Genomic DNA, 17,035 nt, shown 5'->3' with positions numbered 1-17,035 from the left:
CTGGCCGCCAGCTGGTGCAGCGGTGCCGCCTCGCACTGCTGCCGGCCCCACCCACGGCGAGGGCGGATACCGAGGACCGACCGAGGACCGCCCCGCCCCCGCCACCGCCACCGCCACCGCCGCCATCTGAGCCCGTCGCCCCCACGCTGGCGGATTCGCCGGCTTCGTCGAGTCGCGACTTGACCGCCGCGTACAGCTCCGACTCGACCTCGCGCCGCAGCGACCACAGCTGCTCCTCGATGCGCTCCTTGCGGTGCAGCATCACGTCGTCCGGGTTCGTCGACTGGCAGATGGACCGCCAGTCCCAGAAGCTGCGCACGATGTGCACCCGGGCATCGCCGTCGTCGGGCGAAGACGAGATGGCGAGCCTCCGCCGCACCCGCGACAGCGCTCCCAGCACTCGGCGGATCTCGCGCACCTGGCCGTGGCCCGCTCGTGGGATGACGTCGCTGCCCAACACCACGCTCGTCACCAGCGGGATCGAGCCCATCGCCGCGCGGCTGGCCAGGTCCGCCGTCATGGTGACCGGGTTGGCGAAGCTGATGGCCCGGATCGGCCGGTGCGCCGGTAGTCCGCTCGACATGTTGGTGAACCAGCTGCCCTGGTCGCGGTCGGCGCCATCGGGAACGCGGTACTCGCCCAGCAGCAGCGCCGCCGCGCTGGCAATGGCCCCGCCCAGGCTGTGGCCGCAGAAGATGACGCCGAAATCCTCGTTTTCCTCGAGCGCCAGGCGGAGCTTCTCGAACAGCTTCGAGTCGGGCGAGACGAGCGCTCGCGCCGCCCGCCAGATTCCGGCATGGCACCGGAACTCCTCGCCCGGCGCCGGCTGCACCTGAGGAAGCTCGACCTCCTCGGTCCGCATCTCGAGGTCGACGATGATGTCGGAGAAGCTCTGCGTTCCGCGCACCGCGACGCAGACCACTCTGCGGACGTAGTCGCGGACGATGTAGAATGTCGGGCTGTAGTTGGCCTCGACATCGAGCGTCTGGATGTCGGCGTGCAGCACGTCTTCCGCGTCGAGGCGCGACAGATAGGCGAAAGTCTGCCTCGAGAAGCGGTTTCCCGAGGGCGTGAAGGTCGGAGGCAGGTCCACGATGTGAACGTGCAGGCCGTACGCCGAGATGGCCAGCCGGCTGGCCCACTTGATCGTCTTGACCAGCTCGCGAGGGCTCTCGCGGAGCGCTTTGAGCTCGCTCGCGACATCGCTCGCTGACGACCGCAGGGCGGGTGAAGCCGTGGCGGGATACGAAGTGCCAAAGTAGCCGCTGTGCTTGCGCGGCTGCGATGGCCTGACGGGATCGAGCCGTGGCGTCTTGGAGAACTCGAGAATGTCGTGGCCTCGGTTCGTGACAATCATTTCCTCGTCGCTGCTGTCGTCGTCGTCGTCGTCGTCGTCGCCATCGCGGTCGTCGTCATCGTCGTCTCCGCTCTCGACTTGCGATGCCGCCCACGTCGCCTGCTCAATGGCAGCACGCGCTGCAGCCTTCTGAGCACCGATGTCTAGGCGGCCGGATCCTAGAGAGCCATCGGCAGCCGGCGTGCCGAGGCGCGAGTGCTTCGACCACGCTTCGAGCTTGACGAGTCCCGCTCCCTCTTGGAGGTAACGCTCTCTGGTGACGCTCTGGAGGCAGAAAAGCTCAAAGAGGCCCCTGGCCACCTGCCATCGGCTGAGACCGCGGGCCTTTGCCTCGGCGTCGACCCGGTGTCGCTTCTTGGACCCGCGCGCCTCGTGGTCCTCCTCGGCCACCGTCGCCCACTCGGCCTGGATCAGGCGGTAGGCTTCGAGCACGCAGCGCGACAGCACCGTCTGCCCCGTCAAGTTCATGAGGAGCCATCGCGCGAACCAAAAGGCAAGCGCCACATGTTCGGCCATCTGCCAGATGAGGTCGACGAGGTGGGCCAGGCAAAACACCGTAAAGCCAAAGATGTGGACGAGGAGTCCGGCGACTCCGCCGACTTCCTCTTGCTGGCGAGATCCAGCTGACCTGGTGTCCTTCAGCCCTAGGTCGCCGACCAAGAACCATAGCAAGAAGGACCGCTGCCGCGGGACAGACGCCTCTTGATCTCCGCTTGGCGCTGGTGGTGATGCTGACAGCGGTTCGAGAGCTGGCGGGGGGAATCCTGCGGCTTGCGAGGCATCCGCCCGGTCAGCGACGGTCGGCGTCGACGAGCCCGACTCCGGGTAGTCTCGCAGTAGGGCCGAAGGCGTCAGGCGCGAAGTATCGGTCTCGAGGGCCTCGCGAACGCCCTTCGCCCGGCGAAGCCGGAGCGCCTGTCCATTGGCCGTTTTGAGACCTGCAACTTCGGGCGGGCCCTGCTCCGATGCATCCATGGACCTCGGGGCCGTCTCCTTGGTGGCATCGGCCGAAGCCTTGCTCGGACTCATCGCCGGCATGACAAGGGCCGCATCGGGGGTGACGTCAGGAGCGGAGACCCACGTCGAGGTGCGCCTCTCGCCGCCGACTGAGCCCCGCCGGGAGGCTGCTGGAGTCGGGAAGGGCGAGGGCAGCACCTCGAGATGCGTGGGTATCAGGCGGGGCGTGCCGGGCGCCCTGAGCGAGGAGCTGCTCGTGTTGAAGTGCAGCTGATACATGACCTCGGCGCAGCTTCCTTGGTGTGGAGTCCAGGGCGACGGCGGCACGCTCAGTATCGTGGGGCCGAGCCGTGGGGTCTGCGGTGCATGCGCGTGCGGGATGGGCCTCGCTGACCAGTAGTCGGACGCAAGACTGCTGCTGCTGCTGGAGCGCCAGTCTCGACTCTGCGAGCGATGATCGACGCCGAGGGGCGTGAAGGGCGAAGGCGGAAGCGACAGCTGGATGGGCAGCAGCCTCGGCGCCGACGGCAGATCGTGGCCCGAGACCGATGAGGCCTGAGACGAGGGTCCCATGGAAGGCGATGCCGCGTACGCCAGTCGGGGCGACATGCTGCGCGATTCATGCGCAATGACCGGGTCGAAAACTCCGGACTCAAAGACGGTGTTGAGCTGCCTGCCGGTGGTGTCGACTGGATTGGTAAGGGATCCTCTCCTCGACAGGCTCGCTTGCCGTCGACGGGCCGCTTGCAGACCGGGGGACGCCGTGAGCGCTGCCTGCGGCCTCGATGCATTGGGCTCGGCAAGGTGGCCGTCGCCGATGTCGGACATCGACATCGCTCCCATAGCAAGTCGATCGCTGCCGGCGTTTGCCTCAGGACCGACACCAAGGGCAGTCGGCACGGATTTCACTGACTCGCGGGGCCCTTGTTCAGCTGCGTGAGCGACTTCGGACGGCAGCCCCGCGACTGGCTCGATTTCCCCGTTGATGGCGTTCAATCCTCCGACTTGGCGTATCGTGTCTGGCTCCGACATGCTCCGCGTAAGGCGTTCGGGCCTCGTCTTGCCAGCCTGCGACTGCTTCTCGGCGGCATGTGCGGCTCTGACAAAGTTGAGCAGAGCCACCAAGGGTCCCACTTTGTGAGTGGGCCGGTTGCGAGCCTTGAGGCGTTCCATCTGCTTCCGTGCTTTGGCCTGCTCGCGCATACGTCGGACGCCGAGGAGACCTTCGAAGGTGTGCGGATCGCTTCCTTGATCATCGAGCAGTGGCGGCGGGAGGAGCAGCGCGCCTTCTTCAAAGCCCTCTCCCGGCTTGGCCCTCCAAGAAGAGCCACCATGCCAGGCGCCAGGCATGTCCACGGGACTTGGCGGTGCCTCGGGCAGGCTTTCGGCGTTGAAGGACGATCCTGGGCCGTACTCGGAAAAGTTTCTCCTCCCGAAATCGGGTCTCTTGCCCGCTTTGAGCAGAATCGTGCCGGGAAGGGACCCGCTCATGCGCTGTGCCGGACCTCGCGGCCCAGAACGATCGCGATAGCCATCGTCCGAGGCGGCCTGCTCCGGTGACGAGCCGGCGGGCATCCCGACCTCGAAGCTGAGACCACTGCGACCGCTTCGCACCGTCCTGTACCCGGCCTGAGGGCTGTCACTCTCCGACACCGCTGCGCCGCCCTGACGCAGCAGCATGCTTCCCCATTTCCTCGCCCGCCGTTCTGCGATAGTACCCCGTCCAGCGATCTGGTCAGGTCCGTCGCGGTTGGCCGCAGACAAGGCAAAGGCGGGGCGCAGCTTGCTGATCTCGTTGAGGGCTTGCGTCCAGCTTTGGACGACGCTCCTTTGGGGCGCGGGCAACCCTGATCCAGCCTGCGTCTCGCCCTCCTTGGTGAGGCTGAGGCCCGAGACCCTGCCAGAACTGTCTCTGTGGAGCAGCAGCGCCCCCAGGGCCTCGAGTGCGCTTCCGTTGCTGGGCGCCTTTCGTGATCCGCGCCGGCGAACCCCGAAGCTGGCAGCGTCGGGCTGAACGAGCCCGTCGCTAGGCCCGCGAGATGTCGGAGGGATCGCTCGTTGGCCCTCGCCCAGCGTGTCTCTGAGGATGTCGGCGTGCCGAGAGCCCGCAGGAAAGTAGACTTCGGAGCGGGACAGGATTGCAGACACCGTCACGTACCTCGCCGCGGGTACCTCGCCGTCGGCAGGATTCGGCCGAGACCGTGCATCGTCGAAACTGCCCTTCGCACTTACGCCCAGATGAGCCTTGAGTGCTTGTGGGCTCTCGGTTTGTACTGACGGTCTTTTCTGGGGCGACGCATCGAGGCGGAAGGATTCGAGCATTGGAGACGATCTCAAGGAGCTGAACGGCGAGCTTGGGCCTTTGGCGATCGCTGGTGAACGGCCAGCGGGCAGGCTTTCAGGCGACAGCACTGAGCGCCGAGCCGGAGGAAGCGGCGAAAGCTCATCGAAATCGAGAGGCGGTAAGTGGGATGGACTGGGCAGCGGTGCATGGTTTCCGCGTGACGACAGATGGCGGTCAGATTCCGGATCAATCTGGTGCGGATCGTCGAGTGGGCTCGACGGGCTGCTCAAGTCGTCGAGCCGGAAGGTGGCATCCGGCGACGAAGCGGCGCTGATGCTGCCGACGTGATGGCCCGGCGACCGATCTGTTGCTTCTTCTACCACCATGGTGGATCAGCGGGCGGCTGTGAATAGAAGCTTGGCGATTACGTGTGTGCTGGTCAAAAGTTGAAAAGTGCCGGCTGAAGACGAGACGGACGAGGTGGACAAGGTCATAAGGTCGGAGTCTGCATCTTGAACAATCCGCGGGGCGACGATACGAGCTTTGATAGGGGCTCCTCGTCCGCTGGGCCAGCAGAAGGTGAGGGAGACGTGCGCGGCGGCTCGTTCGCGGGCGAGGCGGTCGCCGAATGAAGGGATTTCGAGATTGCGGTAACGACGTATGGTCTCTCGTTGACGAGTGACTGGATGAAGGCGAGGCGTTGCTGCCGGCAAGGCCGCTGCGGTGATGGTGGTGGTGTTGGTGGTCGCCGTGGTCGTCGTCTGAGCCACCTGTTGAGCTGGAATCGAAGAGCGGCTGCCTGCGTGCCTCGCCTTTTCGTCGGATTTTTTCCGGGGGCTTCGTCGACGTTGCCAGCGAGCCGGCCGTCCTCCACCTGGCGCGGCGAGCAGCGAGTCGAGCAGTCAAAGCTTTGGTTAGGCTGGCCGCGTGCACACTTGCCCAGGTCGAGCTCTGATCCCCAGCCCCGGATCGGCCGAGCAGCAGCGACGAGAAGGCCGTCGAGAGCCCTCAGCGTGATGGCCAGGCGTTGGCCCTGGTCACGTCGGCCCGACCGGACACTCCTGCTCGCTCGCTGTGCAGCGTGGACCTTCTCAGGCTGTCCATCGGGTCGCAAGCCACACCGTCGCAGGTGAGAAGGCGAGGGCACACCCCAGTTAGCCCGTCGTCATGGCGCACAGCCAAAGTCGTCGATCCGTCCCTCGACGGCCCAGTGTGCTCGCCGTCGGCCCAGTCTGCCGACCATGGCACAGAAGCCCGTCCGTCAAGCCTCGCCGCTGACCCTCGAAGCCTCCAGGCAGACCTCTGAGCCGGAGACCCGAGCGAGCTTAGATCGTCGATGGCAAGCAGGAGACAAAGAGGCTAGGGAACCCCAGCCAAGGCGAGAGCCTTCCAGATGATCTGGTCGCCTCGGTTGCCAGATGCCGCCGGCTGCTCGTTGAGCGGTGGTGCCCAGCTGCCGACCAGGATGCTCGGCCCGACTCCTCCTCTCTCCTCGGCGCCCTTATCCGCCAGAGCAGACGGTTGGGTCGTGACCTGCCAGCATCTGTCGGCTTCGCGAAGGATTACGTCGTCGAGCCTGCTAGCGAGCTGGCCACTCGCGCGCTCTCTTTCTTGCGAGGGTCCTGTCACGTCACCTTCCGCACAGGGGGCGGGCCTGGACTGTTCAGCCGGCCACAGGCTTTACGCCGGCAAGGGAAAGCCACCGGTCAGACAGCGCCCAAACGAGCGAGGTGAGGCAGGGACGTGGGCGCCTCCATCGGATGCACCTCGCTGGCTGCCAGCAGAGGAGTTGGCTGCCTGGCCTTGGTTGCTTGGCTCTCTCTCTGTTGCTTGGCCTTTGCTTGGCTGCTTGGCTCACCCCACGGGGAATCTCGCGAGGCCTGGCCGCCTGGCCTGGTTTCGGCGAAACCGCGGCCATCGGAGGCGTTTCCGATCCTAGCCTCCTGCTTGCTCCCTTTCTTGCCGGCCCTGCCAAAGAGGGCCGTCCTTTTCCGTTGCCAACATCAGGGCCGCCTCCCTCTCCTCTTTGGGCGACGGATCCCCCTTCGGGTCGTGTCGGGTGTGCCTTCCGCCGCCGCCATGATGGTGATACGGCACCTTGGCACGCTGACCTCTGGCCGGCTTTCGTTTCCGCAAGACAAAACAGCATGTACGGTCGAGTGCTGACCCCGCAAAGGCGGGGGGCAGGCAGAGGTGGGGGATGATGGGCGGGCATGACCGGCGATCTGATCCGCGATAAGGCCAGGCCAGGCCAGGCCATGGAGTCTTCCGCGGCCGGCAGCGTTCCGTGCCCGTGCCGCCCGGACCCATCGCCTGGCCCCGGCCTCGAGCTCGAGCTCAAGCTCTAGAGCCAGGCCAGCCCCAGCTCTCCCGCCCCAGCCCCTTTCTTCCATGGCACACAGCAGTACGGTGGCCGGTGTACCCACCTTGGCCCTCCTGCGTCCCCCTCCCTAGCATCTCGACATAAGGCCCCGTTCCGTCCCTCGTCGAGTCGGTTTCGCACCGTCGACCCCGCCTTTCCATCGACCCCGCGCATCAGCACTCAACATCGGTCTCTTCCGTCCTCGCCGTGTCCAAAAGTGCCTGCTCCGCCCCCGGTATCCGACACCCAGCTCTGCACCGTGACCAGCGGCCGCACAGTGGCTCCTCAGCAGCAGCAGCTCTATCATCCTCAGCATGGCTCCCTCGTCGACGTCGTCGGTGAGAGGCTTCTTCAGCGGCTCCGGCACCTTTGGCAGGGGCTCTTCACAAGGCCGCGCGAGGAACAACTATCCACCGCCTCGCCCTCCATTGCGGTCCACCCACGAGGATGCCGAGGGCGCCGCCTTTCGACGTCAACGCGTCCATTCTTTCGTCCAGGCAGGTCGTGCGCAGCTCGACGCCGTCTTCCAGGCGTCGCAGCAGGAGCCCCTGACGAGCTCGCCTGAGACCACCGACGACTCGGATCTCTCCCCGACCGACGAGGTCGACGCAGGCCGCTCGACATCGGCCGTGGCCGACGGCTATCCCTTCCCGCTCCAGCGGCCCGGCGCCGCACTGGCGCGCGCCCCGACCTTCCGCAGCCGACGTGCCTCGACGGCGACGGCCCGAACCGAATTCAGCGTCTCGAGCGCCATCAACAAGGGCTACTCGGCCCGCATCGAGATCGACGGCAAGGTCAAGCCGCTGGCATCGGCGCCCAAGCGCAATGCCTGCCAGACGACGGCATTTCTCGATGGGCCGGGATCGCTCGACAAGATCTACCGGCCAGGCCAGGACGTCTGTGGTCAGGTCCACCTTGCTCGCTGCGATCCCGAGCGGGGCATCATCACGGGCATCAAGGCGCGCGTCCGCGGTGACCTCGAGACCAGCGTCTTTGGCGTCGGCGACGCCAGCTTCTACTCGGGTGACAACGAGCACGGCATCGCCAAGCGCCAGATTCTGTTCTACAGCGAACAGCAGACCCTTGTCACCAAGGCCGACATCGAGAGCGGCCGCTTCGACCTCCAAGCCTCGGGCCTGGTCGACCACCGTCGCAAGAACAACCTCGCTGTGCCCTTCAAGTTCGCGCTGCCGATCAAGATCCCCGCCACCGCCCTCGACCTGCTCGACAACAAGCTCAAGGCGTCCTACAAGCGCGGCAAAAAGTTTGTCGACCTGCCGCCCAGCATCTGCATGGAGACCCGCTACGAGCCGCCCAGGGCGACCCAGATCTTTGACAAGGCGAGGGAGAGGTACGGCCGCCACCGCGCCATCCGTCCCATGGCCCACATCAAGTACGAGATCGACATCATCGTCACCCGCCAGAGGCTCGGCTCGCAGCTGCTGCCATCCAAGCGAGGCGAGCGCCTGATCCTCAGCTTCCAAGTGGAGCCCTACCCGCCCATGACGGCCGCGCTGCCGGTGCCCAACATGGACCTGCCGCGCCTCCGTCGCATGCGGAGCAACGCCACCGCCACGACGCAGCGCTCCGACGAAGAGCCGGGAACGCCAGGCGCCGACGACAGTGGAGCGCAGGGCGACGAGGAAGAGGAGGACTCGTGGACTCGGGATCTCGGAGGCTACCGAGAGCCTACCGAGGTCTTCGGCGCGCTCCCCCGCGAGACCAGCCCAGCACGGATGCCGACCCGGACCGCCTCGCAGGTCTCGGTGCCGCGGCTGTCGACCCTGGCGCAACAGCCCAAGGTCAAGAAGGTCAGCACCGTCAAGGTGTCCGAGGGAATGGACGGCCGCCTCACGGGCTGGCTCACCCACACCGTCGAGACCGAGGTTGCTGGCATCGGCGGCGTCGAGGCCATCCTCTCGGTGCCGGCGACAGCAGCGTTCTATATGGAGACCAAGGTCCCCTTCAGCGTTGAGCTGCGCATGCCCGCCAAGACGGCCGCCGGTGTCGAACCCACCCTCGAGCTCAACTTGCTGCGTTCGGTGTTGACGTTTTCGCGTCTGGGCACCTTAACGGTCGAGTCCGAGTCGCCCGACTGCTTGGATGGCTTCAGCGGGCCCGAATCATGGTCCGAGAGGATCCGCATCCTCAACCTCAAGCGGACGTCCGAGGATCAGCTGCCGCCATTCTACGAACCCGGCCGAACGCGGCAGATGTTTGGCGGCGACTTCGTCATCAGTCGCTACGAACGTGTGCTGAAGCCACTGTCTCCGGTCGCGCATAGCCACGGTGGCTTGGCTGCCGGAAGCGGCGGCGGCACCCACGGCAGGAAGGGAAAGCCCGTGATGGTGCCTGAATTCTGCCTCGTCACGCCCAGCTTCTCTTTCAAGGCGCTGCGACTCGAGTACCGCATCCACGTCAAGATCGGGCTGACGGATGCGCGATCGGATGCGCCCGCGCACCTGCAACTCGTCACGCCGCCCGTCCTGGTGGCCGGCAGCATCCGCAATGAGCTGCAGGGCGAGGAGCGACCCAGCCTCGACGCATCAACGCCAGGCTTGGCTCCGGCCGCAACCGCCCACAACCGCGATCATCGCCACGTCCGCAACAACGACCACATCCACGATCACGAGCGCAACGACGACGACGACGATCACGACGCCACGCCTCTTGCTCACACCCCCGCGCGACTATCTGTGCAGCTCGGCGGCGACGAAGCGCCCGAGTACTCGCCCATGACACCTCCCGAGCCGGCAGCGCCCTCGGCATGGCCTCGATTCGACTTTCCCTCTCTGGACGCGATCCCGGACGAGCCAGAGGTCGACCTGGACGAGGAGCTGGGCGAGCAGATTGCCCTCGGCCTCATCACGCCAGAGAGGCTCGCCGTGGTCCAGGAGAGGCAGGCCGCCCTCGACCGTTCGGCTGAGCCCAGGTCCGAGACGCTGCTGCCCAGCTACGGCGAGAGCTCTGGCATCTTTGACGTCTGAGCGGCGGTGGCAGCATCGCCAACGTCTCGGATCTCCCGCCGGCATCCCGACCGTCCCGCTACCTCCTTGCTCAGCCTCATGCTCCATCGTCGCTGCCAACCTTCCCAACACCGTTCTCCATCCCGATCCCGATCCGGCCATCCGCCCCTCTCCCTCTCCGCAGTCCAGTCTTCCCCGCCTCTTCAGTATCTGTAGATCCCGCGCAATGGTTCCTCACGGCTGGTCCTCGTTCATCCTTGCGTCGTCGAAAAGGCATCCTCTCGCATCCCATGTCACCTGTAGATTTCCCTTTCCACGAGCAGTCCTCGATCTCTTCCTGCTCCCCGTCCCCGTCTCAGCATCAAGCACCTCACACTGTCTTTATGGTCCCACCCAATTCCTGTTTCATAGAATAGCCCCCCTCACCCGGCATGGCGCTCGATGTCCCATAGCATGCATGCTTTCCCAGCCTGCCCCGCCGTCATCTTGGCCGCGTTCCCTCCCTCGGACCTTTCCACTCTCGTCTTCCGCACTTGGTTCGGAATTCAGTACACTTGAATCGTGACTCGTCGCTACTCGGCGCGGCTGTGGCCAGAACGTCGCGATCCCTGCGATCGCATTCGCGCAGCTCGAGGTACGCTGCAACCAGGCAAGCCAAGACCCCGTTCGGCCGCACGATGGACACTGGCACGGAGAGGCACGGCCAGGGCTTGCGCCTTATGACGGCCGGCCCTTGCGCAGTTGCAGGCTAAGACGGCGCCCCGACGCCGCATCGCGACGCGTCCATGCCCGGTATGAAACAAGAGCAGCACATACACAGCCCTGAGCTCGAACCTTGTCTTGCCTGCGCCTGTGCGACTTGATCAAATGAGCTCATTCTGTCCCTTGCTCGGTCTGCTGCGTCCGCAGGTCTCGCACCTTAGCTTGTGCTGCGCCTCCGTCGAACGGCGGCGCGGTTGCCGTGTTGCACACGACACGAACCAGCTTCAGACGGTCGCACGCACGTCTCCTGCCCAGCGAAAGGAAGCCAAGCCTGTCCCTGCGCAGGAGGGGAGACGGAGTCTTCCCTTCCTTCTTTTGCCTGCCCGCTCTTCCCCTCTGTCCAACATCGTATAAATACGACTCCTCCCTCTGCGATCAGGCTTGCCCCTCTTCCTAACTCATCCACCATCTCCTCCCAATTTCGTCCTCTCGTCTCTGCCCTCCGCCCATCACGGGTCCGTCTCTCACATCCTCCCCTCTTCTTCATCGCAACACTTCTTTCCTCATGACCAGCCCGACGATGCCTGTCGATCCTTCGGCGCGTCCCAAGAGGTCATGTTCACCCGAGCCCGCTGCGAAGAAGGATGCGGCGCACCATGATGAGGCCGGCCCCGCTGCTCAGCCCGATCCTGCTGACCAGGCCGGCACCGGCAACCACAAGCGTACCCGCACGACCTCTCCCGCTCCCTCCAACGAGCCCGAGAGCGGCGCCGCTCCCGAGGACGGTACCGTGCAGGACAGCCGACAGGTCCCACCCGTTGCAGCCGACGCTGGCACCGTCATCAGGGAGGCGCTTCGGCTTGATATTCACGAGCAGTATCTTGCCGAGTGCACGGAGGATCCCTCCTTGTCAGAGACGGACAAGAAGATCCTGCGGGTTTGCCGCGTCATCGAGAAGTATGCCGACATCTTTGAGGAGATGCGCATCTCCTTCCTGCAGCAACTAAAGCAGTTTCAAGAGGAGATCCGCGGACGGCAACAAGACAGCCTCGAACAGCTCGGCGAAATGTTCGCAGAGACGTTAGTGAAGGTTGTCGCTATGAGCGAGCAGGACCAGCCGCTCAAGAGGCGCCAGGAGGAGCTGGACAAGCGCCAGGAAGAGCTCGACAAGCGTCACGAGGAACTTGCCAAGCGCCAGGAGGAGCTCGCCACGCGTCTGGAGGAGCTCGACAAGCGTCAGGAGGAGCTCGCCAAGCGCCAAGGGCAGCTCGACGAGCACTAGGGGAGGCTCGAGAGCGGCCCCCAAGATGGCGAGCGAAAGGGGGCGTGACCAGACGTCGGGCAGCCGACTGGTGCAGTTGCTGGAAGTCATCGCATCTCGCGTTGGGCGTCGCGAGAAGGCGATCCTCGCCATCCCATCCAGCCCTCCGACAAAGCGACAAGAACGACGCAAGCGACGCAGCGAGACGGCCAAGAAGCATGCGGCCAACAAGCAGCAGCAACGGAGACAGCGCGAACAGACGACGAAGACGGGTCGATGGCGGCGGCGACGGAAAAAAAACTCCAGTGGGGACCGAGGTGGACGCATGGGGTGCATGATGTGTTCGCAGAGCGCGAGTCGAGAGCGAGCATACAAGGGCGGCCATGACGTAGCGGTAGAGGGGGTGCGACGTCGCTCCTTCCACAGGCGGCGGCGAGAATGAGACAGCATCGTTCCCTTTTGAACGCTGGTGCGCGTGGAATGTGTGGGTGGTGGGAGGATGGTACAAAGAGAAGCGAGGGGGCCAAGACGGTGACGAGGGGGCTACGACCGCGCTTAGGCGACGAGGGTCGAGGCGGTGGCCGACTCGTACTTGAAGGTGGGCGAGACGGCACCCTTGGCCTTGTAGTAGCGGGTCAGGCGGTGGATACGCGACTCGATGAGAATGAGGCGGAACTTGGAGTCCATGTCCTTGCGGTTGCGCTCGAGGTGCTTGCGAACCGAGACGGCCTTCTTCTGCTCGGGTCGCGGAAGCGAGGGCGGCAGCGGTGGAGCGGAAGGCACAGTCAGCAAGATGCGCATCGAAGGGAGAGAACCAGCTCGATCTCGCGCGGCGGCAGCTGGACCACTCACGATAAGGTGGTAGAGGTCCTCGGGGATCTCGGGGGCGAGGCCCTGGCTCTTGAGGATACGGAGGATCTTGTTTCCGGTGACGAAGCGGACCTGGGCAACACCCTGGCTGTCACGGAGCTGGACACCGATCTGCGAGGGGGTCATACCCTTACGGGCGAGCTTGGTGATCTGCTCGACAACCTCCTCGGGGGTGGCCTTGAGCCACGACGGGGGGGTGCGGCGGTAGGGCAGAGCAGAGCTCGAGATACCCTTTCCCTTGGCTGTGTTCGTAGGATGGAAGGGGTGAGAGGACTCCATGTCAGCACAACGCTGGCCCGTCGCCATCGCCATAGCCAGGCCGAGCTACTCGGGCCTGAATGCACCACCAACTGCCAGCCGTACTCACAGTGCATGCGACCCATTTTGGCTACCAGCCCCAACGACGACCGTAACCAGAACCAGAGACACGGCAAAAGACAGCAATTCAGTCAGCACGAGACCGATCTGAAGCTCATGGGATATCCTCCGACCCGTGCCACCGCGTCCACCTCGTCCGCCTGTGCCAACGCTCCAGCAGCAGCCTGCTCCGAAGCCGATTCGGTCTGGACCAGGGTGCCGTCGCGCTGGCGGGATCCTCCGACGAGCTTGAAGATGATTTGATGGTAGTGATTCCTCCATGACCATCCCTATCCGATCCCATTCCGAGCTTCCGCAGCCGCCATCTTTTGCAGAAACGCACCTGCAATGGAGATGTACAACAAGAGGAGAGCGTTCCAAGGTCAGCGAAGGCGTTCGACAGAGTGTCCCCTAGCGACTATGCGACTGATGGTTCTCGGCGAGATGCGCACCTAGTAGATGTTGATCTTGAGGGCGAGGGAGATGTCGGTGATGAGCAGATGCTTGAGGGGAGGAGCAAGAGCGAGCGGAGACATGAGCTTGCCAGCCGCCCTGGGCCCCTCGTCGGTCCCACCCACCGACCTGGCCCGGCCCTTGCTCGCAGCCGACGCTTGCCTCGCCCAACCGTCGCCAGCCAAAAGTTTGGGTGGGCCTGCTGTTCCGTCTCGCGGTCCGTCTCTCGGCACCGAGCGAAAATCGACTGCTCCTCGATTTTTGAATTTCTTCACGCCAGCCTCAGAGCGTGGGAATTTCCTCGAGGCTGGCTGAATTTGCAGAGGCGGGCACGCGAGAGAGGGGCCAGCGGGTCGGCGGGTCCGCTGGCCCAGGCAGGGCTGGCTGGACGGGCGGTGGCCAGCGCAGGGTGGGGGCCTCAGGCGGGAGCGAGAGTCTTCTGGCGGGCAGCTCGAGGCGGGGCCAGCCAGGCCAAGTTGGGCTGGGCGCACGCCGGGCCCAGCACAGCGCAGGGCGGCTCGTGCCTTGGCGTGAGTTGCGGTCGTCGCCGTCGTCGTCGTTTGCGTCTCAGTCCCCTTCACGATCGTCACACCTCACATCCCCTGCCCGTCCTCCTCCCCCTCACCATCAAGTATCCATCAAGGTAGGTGTCGTGCTGCCGCCGCATTCGCCACCGCCTCCGCCGTCGCCTCTCGCCGTCGCCGCCGCCATCGTCCGCCTCGCCCTACGGACATCGGTGTCGAAAGGACCTGCATACATCGACTACTGCCGACATCCGTTGGGAGACCTCTCGACCCGCCACTCTACATCGATCCGCCCGCTTTATGCGGCGCCCTTCGACCCGCTTTCCTTCTGTCGATTCAAAGAGATCCTAAGTGGCCGCCGCCACGTCCGCCCGAAGTCCGGCTTCCTTGGAACATCCGTTCAGCTCGCATGGGTCCCCGAAGACCTATGGTTCTACGGCCCCTGATTCCGAAGGACACGGAGGAAGCGATGGAAGCACGAGGGATGTCGTAGGAATGCTGTCGGTTTCCGTGGCAGCGCCCTGCACAGCGGCAGCCTGGACTCCGGACTATGCTAGGATACCGCACAAGGCACCTTCGAACTTGGCCTGATGGCAATCTCCCACAGGCAAGGAATCGGAAACGGTGGGAGACTGGTGGAAGACGGACGGCTGTTGGCATACTTGAGAGGAAGGAGAGGTCGTACCATCGAGCTGCGAGCTGCCTCCGACTTCTCCAAGATCGGGACGACAAACCAGCACCATCCACTCCGACCAACCTACGACCGACACCGGCTGGCATACGACATCTGCGAGGGGCGAGCGGTCGGCCGAATGCCGACCTCAGCTTGCTGGTCGTGCAGCAGCACTTCGGGACATGCACAGACTTACCTTTGCACTCTTGTCCTTGCGCCTCTTACAGATGAAGCTCAACGTCGCCAACCCGGCCACGGGTGCCCAGAAGTCGTTCGACATCCAGGATGAGCGCCTTGTGTGAGTGATCTGACCTGGAAGACGATGTCGAGACGGGCGGATGCTCGCTGATTGCGACCGCGCACTGGGGCCTCGATGGCTGACCTCGGCCGTCGACTACGCGAAACTCTTGCCACGACCACAGCCGCTGCTTCTACGAGAAGCGCATGTCGCAGGATGTCGAGGTCGACTCGCTCGGCGAGGAGTGGAAGGGCTACGTCCTCCGCATCGGTGGTGGTAACGACAAGCAGGGTTTCCCCATGAAGCAGGGTGTCCTCCTGCCCAACCGTGTCCGCCTGCTCCTCGGCAAGGGTGACTCGTGCTACCGCCAGCGCCGCACTGGTGAGCGCCGCCGCAAGTCGGTCCGCGGCTGCATCGTCGGCCCCGATATCCAGGCTCTCCACCTGATCGTTGTCAAGCAGGGCGAGAAGGAGATCCCCGGCCTCACTGACGCCGAGTCGACCGTCCCCAAGCGCCTCGGCCCCAAGCGTGCCAACCACATCCGCAAGTTCTTCAACCTCAGCAAGGAGGACGACGTCCGCAAGTACGTCATCCGCCGCGAGGTCCCCTCGAAGAAGGAGGGCGCCCCGCCCAAGACCAAGGCGCCCGCGATCCAGCGCCTGATCACCGCCCAGCGCCTCCAGCGCAAGCGCCACCTCAGGTCGCTCAAGAGCAGGAAGCACGCCCAGCAGGCCGAGCAGAAGGCCGAGTACGACGCCCTCATTGCCAAGCGCGTGGCCGAGAAGAGGGAGAAGAGCACCGCTGCCAAGCAGGCCAAGAAGGCCGCCAAGGCTGCCAAGGCCTAAGGCGGTGCGCAGACCACGCCCTCGCCTCGCCCTTTCCTCCTCTCTCACACGATGCGACGAGACTGCACTGGCCCCACCCCGGTTCTGTCACCTTGTTCTTGTATCGGCTAGCCTCTCTCGCAACCCTGTCTCGCCACACACACCCAAAAAATGACACAAATGGTCGATCTCGCACACCAAAACACCACGCACGCCCCGGCGAAATTCGACGGCGAGGGGAGACTGGAAGGAGAAGGTCAAGACCGGCGCAACGGACCTTAGTCCGCGCCTCTCGAGCGACGCTTTCCAACCCTCGCCTTTCCGCCACCGACGCTGCCTCGATGCCCCCTTCGTTTTCCCCGCCCTCTTCGCTGCTCGACTCTGCCGCGACGGCTCGTTCGGCTCCTTATCGTGATTGGTGAGCGCCGCGCGGCACAGTCGAGGAGCAAAAAAGGTGCGGGGTCTACGGGATCCTGTCGCAGCGTCGATCCCTCTTTTTTCCCCCTCTCCCCTTGTTGGATCACTCCAACCCGCATGCCCCCCCAAGCCGTCCCACATGTAACGCACGCACACACACACACTACCACCAGCTTGCCGTCCGTAGCGAGAGTCCACTGCGACTCTGCCACGGTACACCAATCACGAAGAAACCCCTTGCAAGCTTCTCTACCTACTCGTTTGAAGGGAGTGGGCGACATCGTCGACGCGTGACGCTTTGCAGAGTAGTGAAAGAGTGCAGCCACAGCCGCTTCGTTGCCCCGACCGGCGCCCGAGCATGCAGACAATGAGCAGATGTGAGCGGCGGCAGCAGGAGAAGCAGAGGTAGGAGAATCTGGTCCGAGCACAGCAGAAGATCCGACTTTGGTGGCGGCAAGTCGTGGCACGCTCGCTCGCCATTCCGAGCGAGGGCGAGCGGCGAGAGGCGAGATGCCGGCGGCACGGCGGCCGGCCAAAAAGACAGGCAGGCAGGCACAGGCGGTTCTGTTTTTGGGCATGGGCCCTGCCTGCAGGGCTTGGGAGAGAGAGAGAGAGAGAGAGAGAGAGAGAGAGAGAGAGAGAGAGAGAGAGACGACGACGAGACGGCGCGTCGTCGTCGTCGTCGTCGTACGTCGTCGTCGGTCGGTCCGGTCCCGTCCCGTACCCGACCCGACCCGACCCGTACCCGTACCGTCCGTTCGTTCGTTCGTCGTCGTTCGTACGTACGTAC

The 17,035-nt window shown here is 64.7% G+C and overlaps 5 protein-coding genes across 5 annotated transcripts in view; 3 read left to right on the top strand and 2 right to left on the bottom strand.

The window, feature by feature from the left end:
• Window positions 1-4,636, bottom strand: part of PFL1_00544 (uncharacterized protein) — a gene marked incomplete at both ends in the record, with an annotated part of 4,957 nt that extends 321 nt beyond the window's left edge. The window contains one exon of the mRNA XM_007878038.1: window positions 56-4,636. Coding sequence (XP_007876229.1) covers window positions 56-4,636 — 4,581 coding nt within the window. The remainder of the gene's footprint in view (window positions 1-55) is intronic.
• Window positions 4,637-7,274: 2,638 nt separating this feature from the next.
• Window positions 7,275-9,947, top strand: PFL1_00543 (uncharacterized protein; the record flags this gene model as incomplete). The annotated part of the gene is made up of 1 exon (XM_007878037.1): window positions 7,275-9,947. The coding sequence occupies one exon, from the start codon at window positions 7,275-7,277 to the stop codon at window positions 9,945-9,947; it is 2,673 nt and encodes an 890-aa protein (XP_007876228.1).
• Window positions 9,948-11,208: 1,261 nt separating this feature from the next.
• Window positions 11,209-11,910, top strand: PFL1_00542 (uncharacterized protein; the record flags this gene model as incomplete). The annotated part of the gene is made up of 1 exon (XM_007878036.1): window positions 11,209-11,910. One exon carries the CDS (start codon window positions 11,209-11,211, stop codon window positions 11,908-11,910), a length of 702 nt encoding a protein of 233 aa, XP_007876227.1.
• Window positions 11,911-12,444: 534 nt separating this feature from the next.
• Window positions 12,445-13,142, bottom strand: PFL1_00541 (uncharacterized protein; the record flags this gene model as incomplete). The annotated part of the gene is made up of 3 exons (XM_007878035.1): window positions 12,445-12,624; window positions 12,742-13,001; window positions 13,127-13,142. The coding sequence occupies 3 exons, from the start codon at window positions 13,140-13,142 to the stop codon at window positions 12,445-12,447; spliced, it is 456 nt and encodes a 151-aa protein (XP_007876226.1).
• A 1,851-nt stretch (window positions 13,143-14,993) lies between these two features.
• Window positions 14,994-15,849, top strand: PFL1_00540 (uncharacterized protein; the record flags this gene model as incomplete). Its single annotated transcript, XM_007878034.1, has 2 exons — window positions 14,994-15,064; window positions 15,189-15,849. The coding sequence occupies 2 exons, from the start codon at window positions 14,994-14,996 to the stop codon at window positions 15,847-15,849; spliced, it is 732 nt and encodes a 243-aa protein (XP_007876225.1).
• Window positions 15,850-17,035: the final 1,186 nt, after the last annotated feature.

This window comes from Pseudozyma flocculosa (genome assembly GCF_000417875.1).
Source record: "Pseudozyma flocculosa PF-1 unplaced genomic scaffold scaffold00001, whole genome shotgun sequence".
NCBI classification, from domain to species: domain Eukaryota; kingdom Fungi; phylum Basidiomycota; class Ustilaginomycetes; order Ustilaginales; family Ustilaginaceae; genus Pseudozyma; species Pseudozyma flocculosa.
This window is presented reverse-complemented; position numbering and strand designations above follow the sequence as displayed.